This window comes from Ranitomeya imitator, chromosome 5 (assembly GCF_032444005.1).
Source record: "Ranitomeya imitator isolate aRanImi1 chromosome 5, aRanImi1.pri, whole genome shotgun sequence".
NCBI lineage: Eukaryota > Metazoa > Chordata > Amphibia > Anura > Dendrobatidae > Ranitomeya > Ranitomeya imitator.
In genome coordinates this window covers 293,642,436-293,660,166 of record NC_091286.1, presented here as the reverse complement: position 1 = coordinate 293,660,166, position 17,731 = coordinate 293,642,436, and the positions used below count along the sequence as shown (strand labels likewise).

The window sequence follows — 17,731 nt, the reverse complement described above, 5'->3', positions numbered from 1 at the left end:
CATGAGCCCTGTACCCGCTATCTGTACCCGCTTCAGATATCTGAAGGAAGTGAGAGCACAGGAGCTTGTTAGCGATCACTGATGAGCTTCAAGGTTCACGTGGCATAACAAGGTCACTTGAGCTTCAGGGAAGCTGACATCAACATTACTGGAATGTGGGTATAGGGTATATTTATGTTCCATTGGGGAATGTAGTATTTAAAGAGAATCTGTCAGAAGCTCTTTGCTATGTAATCTGATGACAGCAGGAGGGCTGAAACACAGATTTCAGCAATGTGTTACTTATTAGGCTGTGTGCTGTTGTTTACTTACTTAGGTCTCATGTGACTGCTAGACCGACCATGCCCCTGATAAGCAGCTCGCTGTGCATAGAAAGCTGTGGTGTGGGTGGGATTAGCTTTCTCAGCTCTGCTACATGCTATATCTGAAAACTCTGTTTTACAACTGCTGCACCCAGTAAATTAAGTGATACATTGGAGTCAAGGTCTCTCTTCCTACATTATGCAGCTCTCAGATGAGGTAGCAAAAATTTCTGACAGATTCCCTTTCAGAAGAGGCTGGCCTCAGCTACCAGAAATAGTATTCTGCAACATTGGCTGAATCCACTACCACCACCAAAATCACTCATACAATCCAAAATAATGTTTCTTTTTCGGATGGATTGGCTGGATACCCTAACTAGTAAGGAAAAATTAACTGGGAAATTTTTACGTACATGGTCATGGTTCATACCATCGCTTCCTCAAGACACCAGAGACAAAGAGGACACAATTCAGCGGTATCTTCTCCAGACAATCAGCGGATCCACTCTTATACCTTGAAACCTTGACTTAAAGGGAAGGTACCGCGTTTGTAGGTCATTAATAAATCACTGTAATGTAGCATAACATGTTGCTATAAGCAAGTTTGAAATGCATGTGAAACAGATTTCATGTGTTATATGAGTTTAAAGAATGCACTGGGGGCTGACATCTTGGTTTTGCAGCAGTAGGAGGGCACTATCAGTGTCAGATTATGGCACCCCATGGACATAGGAGATAATAGGGTCCGCAGCGGTCTATCTCTAACATTGCAGCAGCATTAGCAGTGAGCTGGGCACGCCTCTGTGGGCTGCACAACTCACTGCTGTAGGTGTGACTAGCTGCCATTTTATTATAGCCCTGTGCTCTCTATCGCAGGACAGAAGAAGCCCTCACTGCTCCTCTGTACTCCAAGCAGGCACACATCCTCTGCTCCTCACAGGCTGCCCTGTGTGCTTCTCCTGCTGTGTCTCTGTCTCCCCCTCACACACAGTCCCTGTGATCTCCGGTAAGCTGCACTCACAGACTGCAGGGAGGGAGTTGACACCTGGAGAGAGAGAGCAGGGCAGCTGACAGGACAGGGATTAAGGTGGGGGAAGGGGGATGACAAGAATGTTATTCAGAAAAAATGCTGCTGAGTTCACTGTGTTCTGCTCCTCTGTAAACAAGCTGTGTCTCTGATGCAGTAACTGCTGGTGATAGCAGGTCACAGGGCGGTCACACACAAAATGGTGCTGCTGTGATGCTGCTCTTCATTCTTACTGTTAGCAGCAAAATTGGGGCAGTAACTGCTGACATCACCATTTCCCTCCCCTTTTGGGTGGTCTAATATCCCTGGGGCAGAGCTGCTAAATCTTACTATAGCTGCTTGAGTTCTAAAACGGAAAATGCTCCCCCTAGTGGTAAATATGTATATTTGTAGAAAAATATATAATATTTTTCATATAGAAATGTTTGCAAACAGTGCAAACATTGCATTAATACATTTTAATTACTATTTTAAGCTTAATTTCACAAAAAAACAAAATAGAAGAAAACTGGTGGCACCTTCCCTTTAAGAAATGATTGCGTAGAAGTTAGGGAAGAGGGTAAGGTTGGGAGGGGGGTTATGTTTATGTTGATTCTTCAAAGATATGTACAACTTTTCCTTTTATTATGCTCCTAATTCTGTTTCTTTAAGAATTTGTACAACTTTTCTTCTTATGCTTTTAAACTCAATAAAAAGAAGTTTAAAAAAAAGAAAAGAAAAGCAGAGGCTGACCTAATAGTGGAAATACCCCTTTAATGTTCTCCGTGACGCTAGCATCCTCTGAAGCACTGTTCCAGGTTATTGTGGTCCAGAGGAAACAACTAGCAGCTGTCTATTCATATATCCTGTGAGGGCAAACAAGGTGCACTAGTTGCATTTGCTAACCAATACTGAAAAGCTAGAGATGAGAAAACCGCCTCTACCTGCTGTAATACTGCAATTCTAACAGTCTATGGCCTCTACTGTACTTCTATTTGCCTCTCATCTCTTACAAGTAGATGTGTAATGATACAGTGAGTCAGAATGTAAGAGAAAAGAAATATATTTTTGCAACCGTTCACTGTATTTTCCAATATGTCCGTATACAGAGTGTTGGCGGGTCCATAGTATGACGCCGCATGTCATCCAAGTCCTCCGTATAAGCTCGATTTACGTGACTCATACCTTAGCATAAGACATGACTCACAGCAGCATTTTTTTTTACTGCAGGTTGCTGTGGGCAGCATATTCACTACCATATTAGCCGTATATTTTATTATGTAGCTGTGTGGTTTTTTTTTTTCAGTTGTAATACATGGATTCATTAATTCTTGATATTATAATTAGTGCGTTCTAGTGGATATATACCAAGTTTATTATTGCATTCGTATGAACCTTGCATTGCTTGCTTTGTTTTCTTAGCATCTACCTTAATATGTAATTATTACATGAGGAGAGTATGAAATGTTGAACTGTTTTGCTTTAGTGCTGCTCCATTAATACATGTGGCGTATTCTAATTCATCTAATATACTATTTCTTATAAAATGAAATGTAAATGTTGTATAACTGAGATGTTAAACTATTGCCAACAACTTGCTTCTCACTAATGACCTCTTTGTAAATGGCGCTAACTGGTATTAAGTCCAATCCCGGCCTGTGCACATCATTACATATTTTTCCTTTTTCTTAGCCTGAATTCCTGTAGCTTTGACTCTTCCGATTCAAGACCGGTGTCTGGAACGCGGTTAAGCCCTTTGCCACATGTGAGTATCTCTTTACAGCATCATTTTTAGAAGCACAAGTTTGTTCATTTACTCTTGCTACAATATCTGAGACTAGAAGTGATCATGCTACTTGCATTTCATTTAGGCGTTATGCTGCAGTGTATCTTGCGATTCTTTTTTGGCAGTCTTTTTGTGTCGAAATGTAACAGTACAACCTACATAAAGGTACAGTAAATGTGGATGTATTGTACAGAAAATACATGAATTTACAGCTTTGGTTTTCAGGGGAATACAGAAATAAGAAGTGATTATGTCACTAAAATCGCCCACTTTTTTTTTTTTTTTTTAATTTTTTTTTTGTATGAGAAAATTGGTTCAAATGTCATCCATGTTTTTGATCAGTGTCCTCAGCGTTTGGTCGATGTCGGTATTACAATCAGAGTTTAGTCAGAGTTTCATCAGTTTTTTCAAATTAAAAAAACAAAAGAAAATGATGATGGTTCCTCTAGCTTCTCCTATTCAATCTGTGAAGAATGGATTTCACATGGATGGTACCCATTTGGTGTCTGATTTTTGTTTTCACAGTTCCAAAAACTTGCATTGGGCAGTTTATTCTGACCCTCGGATCAATGTTGCACAAGTCTCCATACCTTTGTTCAGACCACTTGGTCTGAGGAAAAAAATCGATCATGTAAAATACAGGGCTGTGGAGTCGTGGATTCGGAGGTAGTTTTGGTTGGAGTCTGAGTCGGTAGAAATGTACCGACTCCGACTCCAGCTTTAAAAAAAAAATGTATTAATATTTCATAATTGAACTTTCATATGAATTTTATAAATGTTTCTCAAATATATATGTTCTATCAAACTATGAACAACAGTGATAAGCAGCTCTGCTGGAGATAGAGACATTTCTTAAGGTACCGTTACACTAAACGATTTATCAATGATCACGACCAGCGATACGACCTGGCCGTGATCGTTGGTAAGTCGTTGTGTGGTCGCTGGGGAGCTGTCACACAGACAGCTCTCTCCAGCGACCAACGATCAGGGGAACGACTTCGGCATCATTGAAACTGTCAATCATCATTGAAATGTCACCGCTGTGCTCTGTTTTACGGCCGGTGCTGACACAGTCAGTGCGGGAAGCTGACGGCAGGGGAGGTGACAGACATCGGAATGTGAGTATGTAGTGTTTTTTTTTTTTTTTACTTTTACAATGGTAACCAGAATAAATATCGGGTTACTAAGCACGGCCCTGCACTTAGTAACCCGATATTTACCCTGGTTACAAGTGAACACATCGCTGGATCGGCGTCACACACGCCGATCCAGCGATGACAGCAGGTGATCAGCGACCAAAAAAAGGTCCTGATCATTCCCCAACGACCAACGATCTCCCAGCAGGGGCCTGATCGTTGGTCGCTGTCACACATAACGAGATCGTTAGCGGGATCATTGCTACGTCACAAAAAAACGTGACGTTGCAACGATATCGTTAACGAAATCCTTATATGTGAAGGTACCTTTACTTTTTGTGTGTCACTGTTCTCCACTGCCCTTATCTAATCTTATACTTGGTTAACCTCATGCTGCCCCAACCCCCCTACTTACAATGTATGAAACTGAATGTGAAAATGTGTTGCAAATTCTTAGTAGTAAAGCTCCTCCTCTAGACTAGATGTTTGGTGTGCGTCTTCCAAGCATCTCACAGCTGCTACTCAGAAGAGGAAGACTGTAAGAAGTATTATCGTTTCAACAAACTTTGCATCAGTTAACATGAAGAATAACAGAACGTGCATGGACCGTGTAAAGCGTTCCCGCATAGAAGAGTCATCCCCATCAAAGAACACAGCCAGTACATTTCAGCAGAATTATTCATGTGCACTAAAAGAAATTTAGAAATTTGACCGTTCATCAAAAATAACAGTGCAACAAGCGATTCCTCTGTATCCTGACATTGTCAGAGATGTTGCCCAAGTGGTTACTGCTTTGCCAAGTTAGTGTAGAGAGGTTGTTCTCTGCTCTCAAAATAATTAGATCAGATTTGAGGGCATCTATGAAGGAGGATCTGACAGGCAATACTTTTTCTGAGGACAAATTTAAAGATTTCTTCTTATTAACTGCATAACCTTGTTTATTGCATATTTACTTACAATAGTTTAGAAAAGTTTATAAAAGTTATTTGCTATATTCTAATTGTATTCTAATAAATATAGTTTTTGCTCTAAGTGGTCTGATTACTTACTGTATATGATGGTGAGAAACTGAATAAGCACGATGTTAATATTTGACAACAGTAAATTTATTGTTACGAATTGGCCATTTATGAAGGAGTCGGAGTCGGAACCTGATAAAATCCAGGAGTCGGAGTCGCAACTGTAGCTTACCGACTCCACAGCCCTGGTAAAATACCCCATAGTCTATCATAGGTATGAATGCTCTATCCATGAGAAACACAGCACTCGTACGAGAATACCTGAAGACTGAAAAAGCCCTAAGACAGCATTATACAATGGCACGCTATGCACTGATAATGTCTGCTTGTCAGGATCCTGCGTTCAGTGTCACCCGAGGCAGAATCGGGAACAGGAGCAGTGAGTAATAAGGAAGCATGTGAACTGGGGTCTTAACATGTTTTTCTCTGGTCTGGATAACTAAGAGTCCTTTTACACAGCCAGGTTATTGTTAGCGAGCATATCTTGCGCTCTAAACAGGCTGCCAATCACCCGATAAATAAGCAAAATGCTTGTTCTTCCAGTGAAATGATCTTTTGTGCTGCACAAAAGATCATGATTCTCGGCAGCACGTTGTCGTGTATAAACAGGACCTGCGCTGCCAAAAACAAGACATTATCTATTACAGATCGTTCAGGGTGCATCGTTAAGCCCAGTTTGCCTGTGTAGACATGCCTTTAAACAACTGCCAATTTGTGATAATTTAATTCCACAAGTTTGTTGGTGTAAACTCACCATTATGGGGTCTCGTTAATTTAAGGGTTATTCTGGGTTCTGGAAAAGTTTGCTGATCTGGGCTGGGATCTAATTAGCTTAGCAATTTAGTCTCCGGCCTTATTCATTTTGCAGTTTGGTCTGGGACCTGATTTGATATAGAGGCCTGGTCTGGGTTCTGAACTAATTTTGTGGTTTGGTCTGGGGTCTCAATACATTGTACAGTCTGGTGTGGGAAATGAATTAATTTTGCGGTTTAGTCTTGCACCTGAATTATTTACCGGTCTTGTCATATGAATTAATTTAGCAATTTGATCTGACATCAGAATTAATGCTATCGGACTGGGGTCTGAACTAAATAATCTTACAGTTTGGTCTCAGGTCTGGCTTAATTTTGCCATTGATTTAGGGTGATTTTAGGGGTCCAGAAATCTGTTGTGTGTTCTTAATTTATTTGGAGAGGTCTGCTATTAGCGAAGGTATATGTTCCATGTATAAGCTGTGTATGTGAATAAGGCTGGGTTACACAGCAACATGTGTCACGTGACAGCAATTCTCAGACGATTTGTGTGACTAAGAAGCGCGGTGCAACTTGTCTGCATGTTATTGTCTCACAACTATTTTATACTGTGATTTTGCTATTAAAAACATGGCCAATTCTCCTCCTTGAGGTTTCTCAAAATTGGCTGCAAAAATTACAAACCCAAGTTTCTGGATTCATTTGGAGCGGTAAAAGACCAAGGGTTGCTAACGCCACACTGCAAAAACAAAAAAAAAATGGAGGCTTAATTAAGTGTACCAAATATCATGAACTTGGACATTAAAAGATACATAAACGAAACAAAAAAGAAAAAACAGAACCAACAACTACAAATACCTAAACCAATAACCACTTTGATCGAGGAACCCAAGAATGAAATAAAATGGAAAACACGTAGTATATATAAAGTTTTTAATAACGACATTGATCTTAAAAAGACAACTATCATGACAAACTGGGCGAAAGATTTGAACTTTACTCAAGATTCAGAACAATTTGAAAAATCTATTTAATCAGTGTATAAATACATGCGCTACGCTGCATGAGCCTTGTTATAAGCTGATCACAAGATGGTACTTTACCCCAGTTAGATTTAATATAATCTTTCCAGCACAGTCATCATTGTGCTGGAGGGAATGCGGGAAAAAGGGAGACATCAAGCATATCTTTTGGGAATGTACCTCGATTAAAGAAACATGGAATAAAGTGGAACACCTGATACAACAGATTACACACAATAATATAAGACTCTCTCCACAATTAACAATTCTAACAAAAGGGATAAATGATATACCAAAAGAAAATATCTATATAGTCTCACTTGTAATAATGGTAACAAATCATTTAATTGCATCCCATTGGAAAAGGAAAGACCCTCCAAAAATGGAGGGAGAGAAGGAAAGCGAAAGGGGAAAAAAAGGAAAGAAAAGAAAATCAGTATGAAAAGTCCTTGGGTGGCTGACAAGGATCCCTCCTTTGCAATGGGATAATTCTCAATTACAAAAGAAATGTAGGCTTGGAAAACAATAATTTGTTTTATTAAACATATTTAGAAGTAAATATATTGTGTATTATTGGTGGATATAATATTTTTTTTTTTTAGAAAATGGACTATACAGCATTTACTCCTGTTTTTACCCTAGATTTGGATATACCCATTTCTTTAGCCTTCTAATCCCCCTCCTTGCCCTTCCCCTGCCCATAATAATAATAATAATCTTTATATAGTGCCAACATATTCCGCAGCGCTTTACAGTTTAACAGTTTCAAACACAACAGTCATAAGTAACAAAGTTAGCAATACAATAATTAAAGCAAAATAAGACGACCCTGCTCGTGAGAGCTTACAATCTACAATGAGGTGGGGAAATACAAACTACAGGTGTGTATTTACAATGATGTATTTACAATGATGGTCCAGCCATCTTCAGGGAGTGGGGGATAGATGGAGATAGTGAATGGGCTACACACACACAGAAACATAACATGACTTTGATTACTGAATGTGATAGGCCGCTCTGAACAAATGTGTTTTGAGCGAGCGCCTAAAACTATGCAAATTGTGGATGGTCCTAATATCTTGGGGTAGAGCATTCCAGAGGATTGGCGCAGCGCGGGAGAAGTCTTGGAGTCGGGAGTGGGAGGTACGGAATAGTGCAGAGGTTAGTCGAAAGTCATTTGCAGAGCACAGTGGTCGGTTAGGCCGATAGACAGAAATGAGGGAGGAGATGTGTGGGGGTGCTGCATGGTGAAGAGCTTTGTGAGTGAGAACAAGTACTTTGAATTGTATCCTGTAATGAATGGGCAGCCAGTGTAACGACTGGAGAAGAGCGGACATGTCTGAATACCGATTAGCCAGATGGACGACCCTGGCTGCTGCATTAAGGATAGACTGGAGAGGGGAAAGTCAAGTAAGGGGAGGCCAATTAGTAGAGCATTACAGTAGTCCAGGCGGGAGTGGATCAAGGCGACAGTGAGGGTTTTTGTTGTTCCCTCTCCCATTACAATAAAATGTCTTAAGTATAGTAAAATATTGAGAGAAGATATACATAAAAGATAGAAGTGATATACCACATGCACATCTTGTTATTGTTGTTAAAAAAAAAAAAAAAATTTCTTTTTGGAAAAATAAATAAAAATCTATTGAAACGCAAAAATGGCCAAATCGAAGATAAGTTGAATGTTTGTTGCAGTCACAAGTGACTTGCACTGAGGTCTGTGGCAAGTGAGTCATGTGCGACTTGCGACCATTGACTGAAATTCCAATCATTTAGAAACTCTGTGCCTCAGGTCGCAACACGTGACCATAGGAAATCATCAGATGCATTGCTGCAATTTCAGTGTCATGCAGCATGTCACCATGATGCCTTAAAAAAATGGGTTCCATGTGTGGGTATTAATTATTTCACTATTGTTTAGCATGTCACAAACATATGTCAATTTTAAGAACATTACTTAGATAGTGGAGACAAGTTTTAGCATTAGACCCACAGTATGTCAAAAATGATTTAAAATAACTCCAAGTTCAAGTATAATTTATCGCTATATTTAGTAATTTTCCATGGCTGACCTTGGCTTGTAATTTCATAACATACTTTACAAGCCTATACTCTTAGGCAGTGACAAGGCAGCACAGGCAATGCTTTACTGGCGGCAGTCATTGTACCCATTGATCTTAAATACCATGCAGTTCATCCTCTTCTATTTGGGCGAATGATTAAACAGTGTATGTCGTTTTATTTAATCTCCTAGAAGCCGAAGATCCTGTCTCCAGAAACAGATGATGAAATGACACCAGCCGCCCCTCAGCCACCTTCGCATGCAGTGCCAATTGGAAGGCCTAGTCGAACTCGGACACGCTTATTGATAGCTACAACTCATGGAAATATTTTGTCTGATTCTGGAATTCACCAAGTTGAGGGTATGTATGCATTTTATTTTTAATTTCTAAAAATAAATTAATTATTTAAAGAGGACTTTTCACTAAATTTGAACTGGACTCATGATGAAATAGTGGCTGCAGAGCTGAATAAAACAATTTTGCTGTTTTCTAATTGAACCTCTCTCGTGGAGATATTTGCAATCATCGTATTTGGTACCTAAAGAGTGAACTGTGATTACTCCCACTTGGATTTAAAAGTTTTTACTTGGGTCATATATGTTTTCCCCCTTAATATCCAGTTCATGCATATATTAACAGTTCATTTACATGTTAAGAAAACTGTAGATTTCTCTGAAATAAGACATTGTATCGTTGATATCAAGGTATCATTTTATTCAGCTTCCTATGACCTACATGGTCTGCATAGATGGCTTAGAGCTGATCCTACTGACAGATTCCCTTTAGCATCTTTCAGATATGCTCACTGTGAAAAGAGGAGCAGCACAGCTAGGTTTAGGTGTGTCACATTGCAAACCCTTCTAGCAGCTCTCTTCCTCTCATAGCAAAGTCACCACCGCTGTGCTGCCCCTGCCCCCACACTGCCCATCCAGAGATGTCAGTAATCGCACTTATGTCTATGGTGGTCAGCTTGTATAGATCAGGGTGTAATTATATCTCAAACAGGGGTAGCCCACAACAGACAAGTTACACCTGTATAAGACCTAATGACAGTCGTGACCTCACTGCAGAGCGATTACAAGTTGCGTGAGCACAGCAGGCATAAGTATGATAATGTCTCACACACTGAGAAACCTGCTCTAAGCTCTGGCGGGGGCATGTTATTCTCGCTCCAGAATGTAGCTGTCTGCTCCGGTGTCCAGTTAAACATGAAACATTTGGTGAAAGGTTCTCTTTAAAAAATGTTCTCTTTAATAGCTTAAATTTTCAGTGCTTAAACCAAATGCATGTATAAGGTGTTTTCTAGGCAGCTTTCATACAGGTTAGTGGGGGAGCTTTATATGTTTTATAGCAGGAGCAGAATCCGGTAATGACAAAGCCTTTTGGGAAAAGTTTTTTTGCTTGATTGTGATTGGATGCAACCTCATTTTTGGCCTTTTTTGTAATCCACAAGTTAGGTGCTTCCTCTGCTTCCATTGGTTGTTTTACCATTGTACTGGCCCCTTTTTTTTCCACTCTGGGGTTCATCGAGGGATGTTCTGTTTTCACATTCATGGATATTCCCAATATGGAATTTCCATGAATTACAATTTTTGCATTCTGATGGTCCAACAGGCTGGTTCGATAGTCCAGAGTAGGGGGAAACTGTTGTGAATTCTGTTGTCGGGCTCCCTCCTGTGGTCATGAATGGTACTTCGGCTGGTTCTGTCCATGGACTTCCTCTGGTGGGTGTTTCTGAGTTTCCTTTCACAGGTGACGAGGTTAATTCGTTAGCTGCTGCTCTATTTAACTCCACTTAGATCTTTGCTCCAGGCCACCTGTCAATGTTCCAGTATTGGTCTAGTTCACTCCTGGATCGTTCTTGTGACCTGTCTTCCCATCTGAAGCTAAGTTCCAGCTCGTATTTCTTTGGTTTGCTATTTTTCTGTCCAGCTTGCTATTTAATTTGTTGTCTTGCTTGCTGGAAGCTCTGGGACGCAAAGGGAGCGCCTCCGCACCGTGAGTCGGTGCGGAGGGTCTTTTTGCGCCCTCTGCGTGGTCTTTTTGTAGGTTTTTGTGCTGACCGCAAAGTAACCTTTCCTATCCTCGGTCTGTTCAGTAAGTCGGGCCTCACTTTGCTTAATCTATTTCATCTCTGTGTTTGTATTTTCATCTTTTCTCAGTCATTATATGTGGGGGGCTGCCTTTTCCTTTGGGGAATTTCTCTGAGGCAAGGTAGGCTTTATTTTTCTGTCTTCAGGGCTAGCTAGTTTCTTAAGCTGTGCCGAGTTGAATAGGGAGCGTTAGGCGCAATCCACGGCTATTTCTAGTGTGGTTGATAGGTTTAGGGATTGCGGTCAGCAGAGTTCCCACGTCCCAGAGCTCGTCCTTTATTATCAGTGACTATCAGGTCATTCCGTGTGCTCTTAACCACCAGGTCCATTATTGTCCTGACCACCAGGTCATAACAGTACAGGTGGCCCAAAGTACTAGTGCATCTCAATAGAGGCATAAGAGAAGTTCTGAGACCATTTTTTTTTCTTTGCAGTGTGTTTTGTCTCAATTTTTCCCTTTACCTCTGGGTGGTTCAGGACACTGGTGTAAACATGGACATTCAAGGTCTGTCCTCTTGGATGGATAATCTCACTACAAGGATACAAAACATTCAAGATTTTGTGGTTCAGAATCTGATGTCAGAGCCTAGGATTCCTATTCCTGATTTGTTTTTTGGTGATAGATCTAAGTTCTTGAATTTCAAAAATAATTGTAAATTGTTTCTTGCCTTGAAACCTCGCTCCTCAGGTGACCCTGTTCAACAAGTAAAGATCATTACTTCTTTGTTACGTGGTGACCCTCAAGACTGGGCATTTTCCCTTGCGCCAGGAGATCCGGCATTGCATGATGTTGATGCGTTTTTCCTGGCACTTGGATTGCTTTATGACTAACCTAATTCAGTGGATCAGGCAGAGAAAATCTTGCTGGCTCTGTGTCAGGGTCAGGATGAAGCGGAGATATATTGTCAGAAGTTTAGAAAGTGGTCTGTGCTCACTCAGTGGAATGAATGTGCCCTGGCAGCAATCTTCAGAAAGGGTCTCTCTGAAGCCCTTAAGGATGTCAAGGTGGGGTTTCCCATGCCTGCTGGTCTGAATGAGTCTATGTCCTTGGCCATTCAGATCGATCGACGCTTGCGTGAGCGTAAAGCTGTGCACCATTTGGCGATACTATCTGAGCATGGGCCTGAGCCTATGCAATGTGATAGGACTTTGACCAGAGCTGAACGGCAAGAACACAGACGTCGGAATGGGCTGTGTTTTTACTGTGGTGAATCCACTCATGCTATCTCCGATTGTCATAAGCGCACTAAGCGGTTCGCTAGGTCTGCCACCATTGGTACGGTACAGTCTAAATTTCTATTGTCTGTTACTCTGATTTGCTCTTTGTCATCCTATTCTGTTATGGCATTTGTGGATTCAGGCGCTGCCCTGAATTTGATGGACTTGGAGTATGCTAGGCGCTGTGGTTTTTTCTTGGAGCCCTTGCAGTATCCTATTCCATTGAGAGGAATTGATGCTACGCCTTGGGCCAAGAATAAGCCTCAGTATTGGACCCAATTGACCATGTGCATGGCTCCTGCACATCAGGAGGATATCCGCTTTCTGGTGTTGCATAATCTGCATGATGTGGTCGTTTTGGGGTTGCCATGGCTACAGGTTCATAATCCAGTATTGGACTGGAAATCTATGTCTGTGTCCAACTGGGGTTGCCAGGGGGTACATGGTGATGTTCCATTTTTGTCTATTTCATCTTCCACTCCTTCTGAAGTTCCAGAGTTTTTGTCGGATTATCGGGATGTATTTGATGAGCCCAAAGCCAGTGCCCTACCTCCTCATAGGGATTGCGATTGTGCAATTAATTTGATTCCTGGTAGTAAGTTTCCTAAGGGCCGATTGTTCAATTTATCTGTGCCAGAACACGCCGCTATGCAGAGTTATATAAAGGAATCCTTGGAGAAAGGCCATATTCGCCCGTCGTCATCACCGTTAGGAGCAGGGTTCTTTTTTGTGGCCAAGAAGGATGGTTCTTTGAGACCTTGTATTGATTACCGCCTTCTTAATAAAATTACAGTCAAATTTCAGTATCCTTTGCCGTTGCTGTCTGATTTGTTTGCTCGTATTAAAGGGGCTAGTTGGTTCACCAAGATAGATCTTCGAGGGGCGTATAATCTTGTGCGTATTAAACAGGGCGATGAATGGAAAACAGCATTCAATACGCCCGAGGGCCATTTTGAGTACCTGGTTATGCCATTCGGGCTTTCCAATGCTCCATCAGTATTTCAGTCCTTTATGCATGACATCTTCCGAGAGTACCTGGATAAATTCCTGATTGTGTATTTGGATGATATTTTGGTCTTTTCGGATGATTGGGAGTCTCATGTGAAGCAGGTCAGAATGGTGTTCCAGGTCCTTCGTGCGAATTCCTTGTTTGTGAAGGGGTCAAAGTGTCTCTTTGGAGTTCAGAAGGTTTCATTTTTGGGGTTCATTTTTTCCCCTTCTACTATCGAGATGGACCCTGTTAAAGTCCAGGCCATTTACGATTGGACTCAGCCGACATCTGTGAAGAGCCTGCAAAAGTTCCTGGGCTTTGCTAATTTTTATCGGCGCTTCATCGCCAATTTTTCTACTGTTGCTAAACCGTTGACTGATTTGACCAAGAAGGGTGCTGATGTGGTCAATTGGTCTTCTGCGGCTGTAGAGGCTTTTCAGGAGTTGAAGCGTCGTTTTTCTTCTGCCCCTGTGTTGTGCCAGCCAGATGTTTCGCTTCCGTTTCAGGTTGAGGTTGATGCTTCTGAGATTGGAGCAGGGGCTGTTTTGTCGCAAAGAAGTTCTGATGGCTCGGTGATGAAGCCATGTGCTTTCTTTTCTAGAAAGTTTTCGCCTGCTGAGTGTAACTATGATGTTGGTAATCGTGAATTGTTGGCCATGAAGTGGGCATTCGAGGAGTGACGTCATTGGCTGGAAGGAGCCAAGCACCGCGTGGTGGTCTTGACAGATCACAAGAATTTGACTTATCTTGAGTCTGCCAAACGGTTGAATCCGAGACAGGCTCGATGGTCGTTATTTTTCTCCCGTTTTGATTTTGTGGTTTCGTACCTTCCGGGCTCTAAGAATGTGAAGGCGGATGCCCTGTCAAGGAGTTTTGTGCCAGACTCTCCGGGTGTTCCTGAGCCGGCGGGTATTCTCAAAGAGGGGGTAATTTTGTCTGCCATCTCCCCTGATTTGCGGCGGGTGCTGCAAAAATTTCAGGCTGATAGACCTGACCGTTGCCCAGCGGAGAAACTGTTTGTCCCTGATAGATGGACTAGTAGAGTTATCTCTGAGATTCATTGTTCAGTGTTGGCTGGGCATCCTGGAATCTTTGGTACCAGAGATTTGGTGGCTAGATCCTTCTGGTGGCCGTCTTTGTCGCGGGATGTGCGTTCTTTTGTGCAGTCCTGTGGGACTTGTGCTCGGGCTAAGCCCTGCTGTTCTCGTGCCAGTGGGTTGCTTTTGCCCTTGCCGGTCCCGAAGAGGCCCTGGACGCATATTTCTATGGATTTTATTTCGGATCTCCCCGTCTCTCAAAAGATGTCGGTCATTTGGGTGGTTTGTGATCGCTTTTCTAAGATGGTCCATTTGCTACCTTTGTCTAAATTGCCTTCCTCCTCTGATTTGGTGCCATTATTTTTCCAGCATGTGGTTCGTTTACTTGGTATCCCGGAGAACATCGTTTCTGACAGAGGTTCCCAGTTTGTTTCAAGGTTTTGGCGATCCTTTTGTGCTAGGATGGGCATTGATTTGTCTTTTTCCTCGGCTTTCCATCCTCAGACAAATGGCCAAACCGAACGAACTAATCAAACTTTGGAAACATATCTGAGATGCTTTGTTTCTGCTGATCAGGATGATTGGGTGTCCTTTTTGCCGTTGGCTGAGTTCGCCCTTAATAATCGGGCCAGCTCGGCTACTTTGGTTTCGCCGTTTTTCTGCAATTCTGGTTTCCATCCTCGTTTCTCTTCAGGGCAGGTTGAGTCTTCAGACTGTCCTGGTGTAGATACTGTGGTGGATAGGTTGCAGCAGATTTGGACTCATGTGGTGGACAATTTGACATTGTCCCAGGAGAAGGCTCAACGTTTCGCTAACCGCCGGCACTCTGTGGGTTCCCGACTTCGTGTTGGGGATTTGGTTTGGTTGTCGTCTCGTTATGTTCCTATGAAGGTTTCCTCTCCTAAGTTTAAGCCTCGTTTCATTGGTCCGTATAAGATTTCTGAGGTTATCAATCCTGTGTCATTTCGTTTGGCCCTTCCTGCTTCTTTTGCCATCCATAATGTGTTCCATAGGTCGTTATTGCGGAGATACGTGGCGCCTGTGGTTCCATCCGTTGATCCTCCTGCCCCGGTGTTAGTTAAGGGGGAGTTGGAGTATGTGGTGGAGAAGATTTTGGATTCTCGTGTTTCGAGACGGAAACTCCAGTACCTGGTCAAGTGGAAGGGTTATGGTCAGGAAGATAATTCCTGGGTTTTTGCCTCTGATGTTCATGCTGCCGATCTGGTTTGTGCCTTTCATTTGGCTCATCCTGGTCGGCCTGGGGGCTCTGGTGAGGGTTCGGTGACCCCTCCTCAAGGGGGGGGGTACTGTTGTGAATTCTGTTGTCGTGCTCCCTACTGTGGTCATGAATGGTACTTCGACTGGTTCTGTCCATGGACTTCCTCTGGTGGGTGTTTCTGAGTTTCCTTTCACAGGTGACGAGGTTAATTCGTTAGCTGCTGCTCTATTTAACTCCACTTAGATCTTTGCTCCAGGCCACCTGTCAATGTTCCAGTATTGGTCTAGTTCACTCCTGGATCGTTATTGTGACCTGTCTTCCCATCTGAAGCTAAGTTCCAGCTTGTATTTCTTTGGTTTGCTATTTTTCTGTCCAGCTTGCTATTTAATTTGTTGTCTTGCTTGCTGGAAGCTCTGGGACGCAGAGGGAGCGCCTCCGCACCGTGAGTCGGTGCGGAGGGTCTTTTTGCGCCCTCTGCGTGGTCTTTTTGTAGGTTTTTGTGCTGACCGCAAAGTAACCTTTCCTATCCTCGGTCTGTTCAGTAAGTCAGGCCTCACTTTGCTTAATCTATTTCATCTCTGTGTTTGTATTTTCATCTTTTCTTACAGTCATTATATGTGGGGGGCTGCCTTTTCCTTTGGGGAATTTCTCTGAGGCAAGGTAGGCTTTATTTTTCTGTCTTCAGGGCTAGCTAGTTTCTTAGGCTGTGCCGAGTTGCATAGGGAGCGTTAGGCGCAATCCACGGCTATTTCTAGTGTGGTTGATAGGTTTAGGGATTGCGGTCAGCAGAGTTCCCACGTCCCAGAGCTCGTCCTTTATTATCAGTGACTATCAGGTCATTCCGTGTGCTCTTAACCACCAGGTCCATTATTGTCCTGACCACCAGGTCATAACAGGAAACGCAAAGCAGGAAATTTCTACAGATACGATCATGTCTGATGAGAGAGTGAGATACAACTTGCAGTCTCTGTCTTGGGGTATGTGCACGTTGAGAAACATTTATGCATCACTTGGCAGGAAAAACACAAGTGTAAAAAAACTTTTTTGCTTGTGTTTTTCTCTGCGTTGTTGACTGATTTGAGTGAAGTCTAAGGTGAAAAACGCAGGGCAAAAACGCACAGAGAATTGACATACTGCAGATTATTTTCTGGACAGAAACCTCGAGTCACAAATAAGCAACGTGTGCATGATACTTCAGGTTTCTCTTTCACTTTGCTGGCACCAGGATTGCTTCAAGTTTTTATAGAAAATCTGCAAGGAAAAAGCCCACCAAATCTACGTGTGGGCACAGCCTTAAATTGCACTTACTGAATATTTAATCACTACACCACACAATGATTTGAAACTGTTTGAGAACGGCATTATTGTGGTTTAGCTCATTCAATCTTTCAAGATCTTTTTATTCAGTGAATTAAAACACTCGTGTTTGCAGGCTGCCAACCTGTACATAGCTAGTTCTGCTCTCAGCCAAGAAATGTATGTAATCCATGCCAGGCAAAAGCTATAGGGATCACATTGGAGGAGCTGAAATCATGACCAGGCCCTAGAATGCAGGGAGCCTGTAGCCCTCTGTGGCACTCCAGGAACTTGAAGTCCTGATGCTGGCCATATGCATAGTTTCTTTGTCTCTCTGTGCTGTTTGATGTCTAGCAACAATCTTCCTCTCCAGCTTGTCTTTGCTGAGGTTCTTCTGATTAGCAGTACAGGCCCTGATAGTTCCAACACATTGGCCTACAACCTAGTAGTATTCATTTGCCTCTGCAGGCTGGAACAAATTCCTAACTCTTCTCGTCAGGGGTTGACAGAGGTTTACACTGGCTAACTGCAACTGTTGTAAGGAGTGTGTTTGAGAACAACCTGGTCTTTAATCCCTTCACCCCAAAGCCTGTTTTCACCTTCCTGACCAGGCCAATCTTTACAATTCTGACCACTGGTCACTTTATGAGGTTATAGCTCTGGAACGCTTCAATGAATCCCACTGATTCAAAGATTATTTTCTCGCAAAATATTGTACTTCATGATGGTAGTAAAATTTCTTTGATATTACCTGCGTTTATTTGTGTAAAAAAATATGGAAAATTGGCGAAAAT

The 17,731-nt window shown here is 42.2% G+C and overlaps 1 protein-coding gene across 5 annotated transcripts in view; it reads left to right on the top strand.

Annotated features, from left to right (window-relative positions):
* Window positions 1-17,731, top strand: part of ARMC2 (armadillo repeat containing 2) — a 303,914-nt gene that overhangs the window by 86,666 nt on the left and 199,517 nt on the right. For all 5 annotated transcript variants that reach the window (XM_069726243.1, XM_069726248.1, XM_069726244.1 and 2 more), the window contains 2 exons: window positions 3,001-3,073; window positions 9,275-9,443. In XM_069726243.1, coding sequence (XP_069582344.1) covers window positions 3,001-3,073; window positions 9,275-9,443 — 242 coding nt within the window. The remainder of the gene's footprint in view (window positions 1-3,000; window positions 3,074-9,274; window positions 9,444-17,731) is intronic.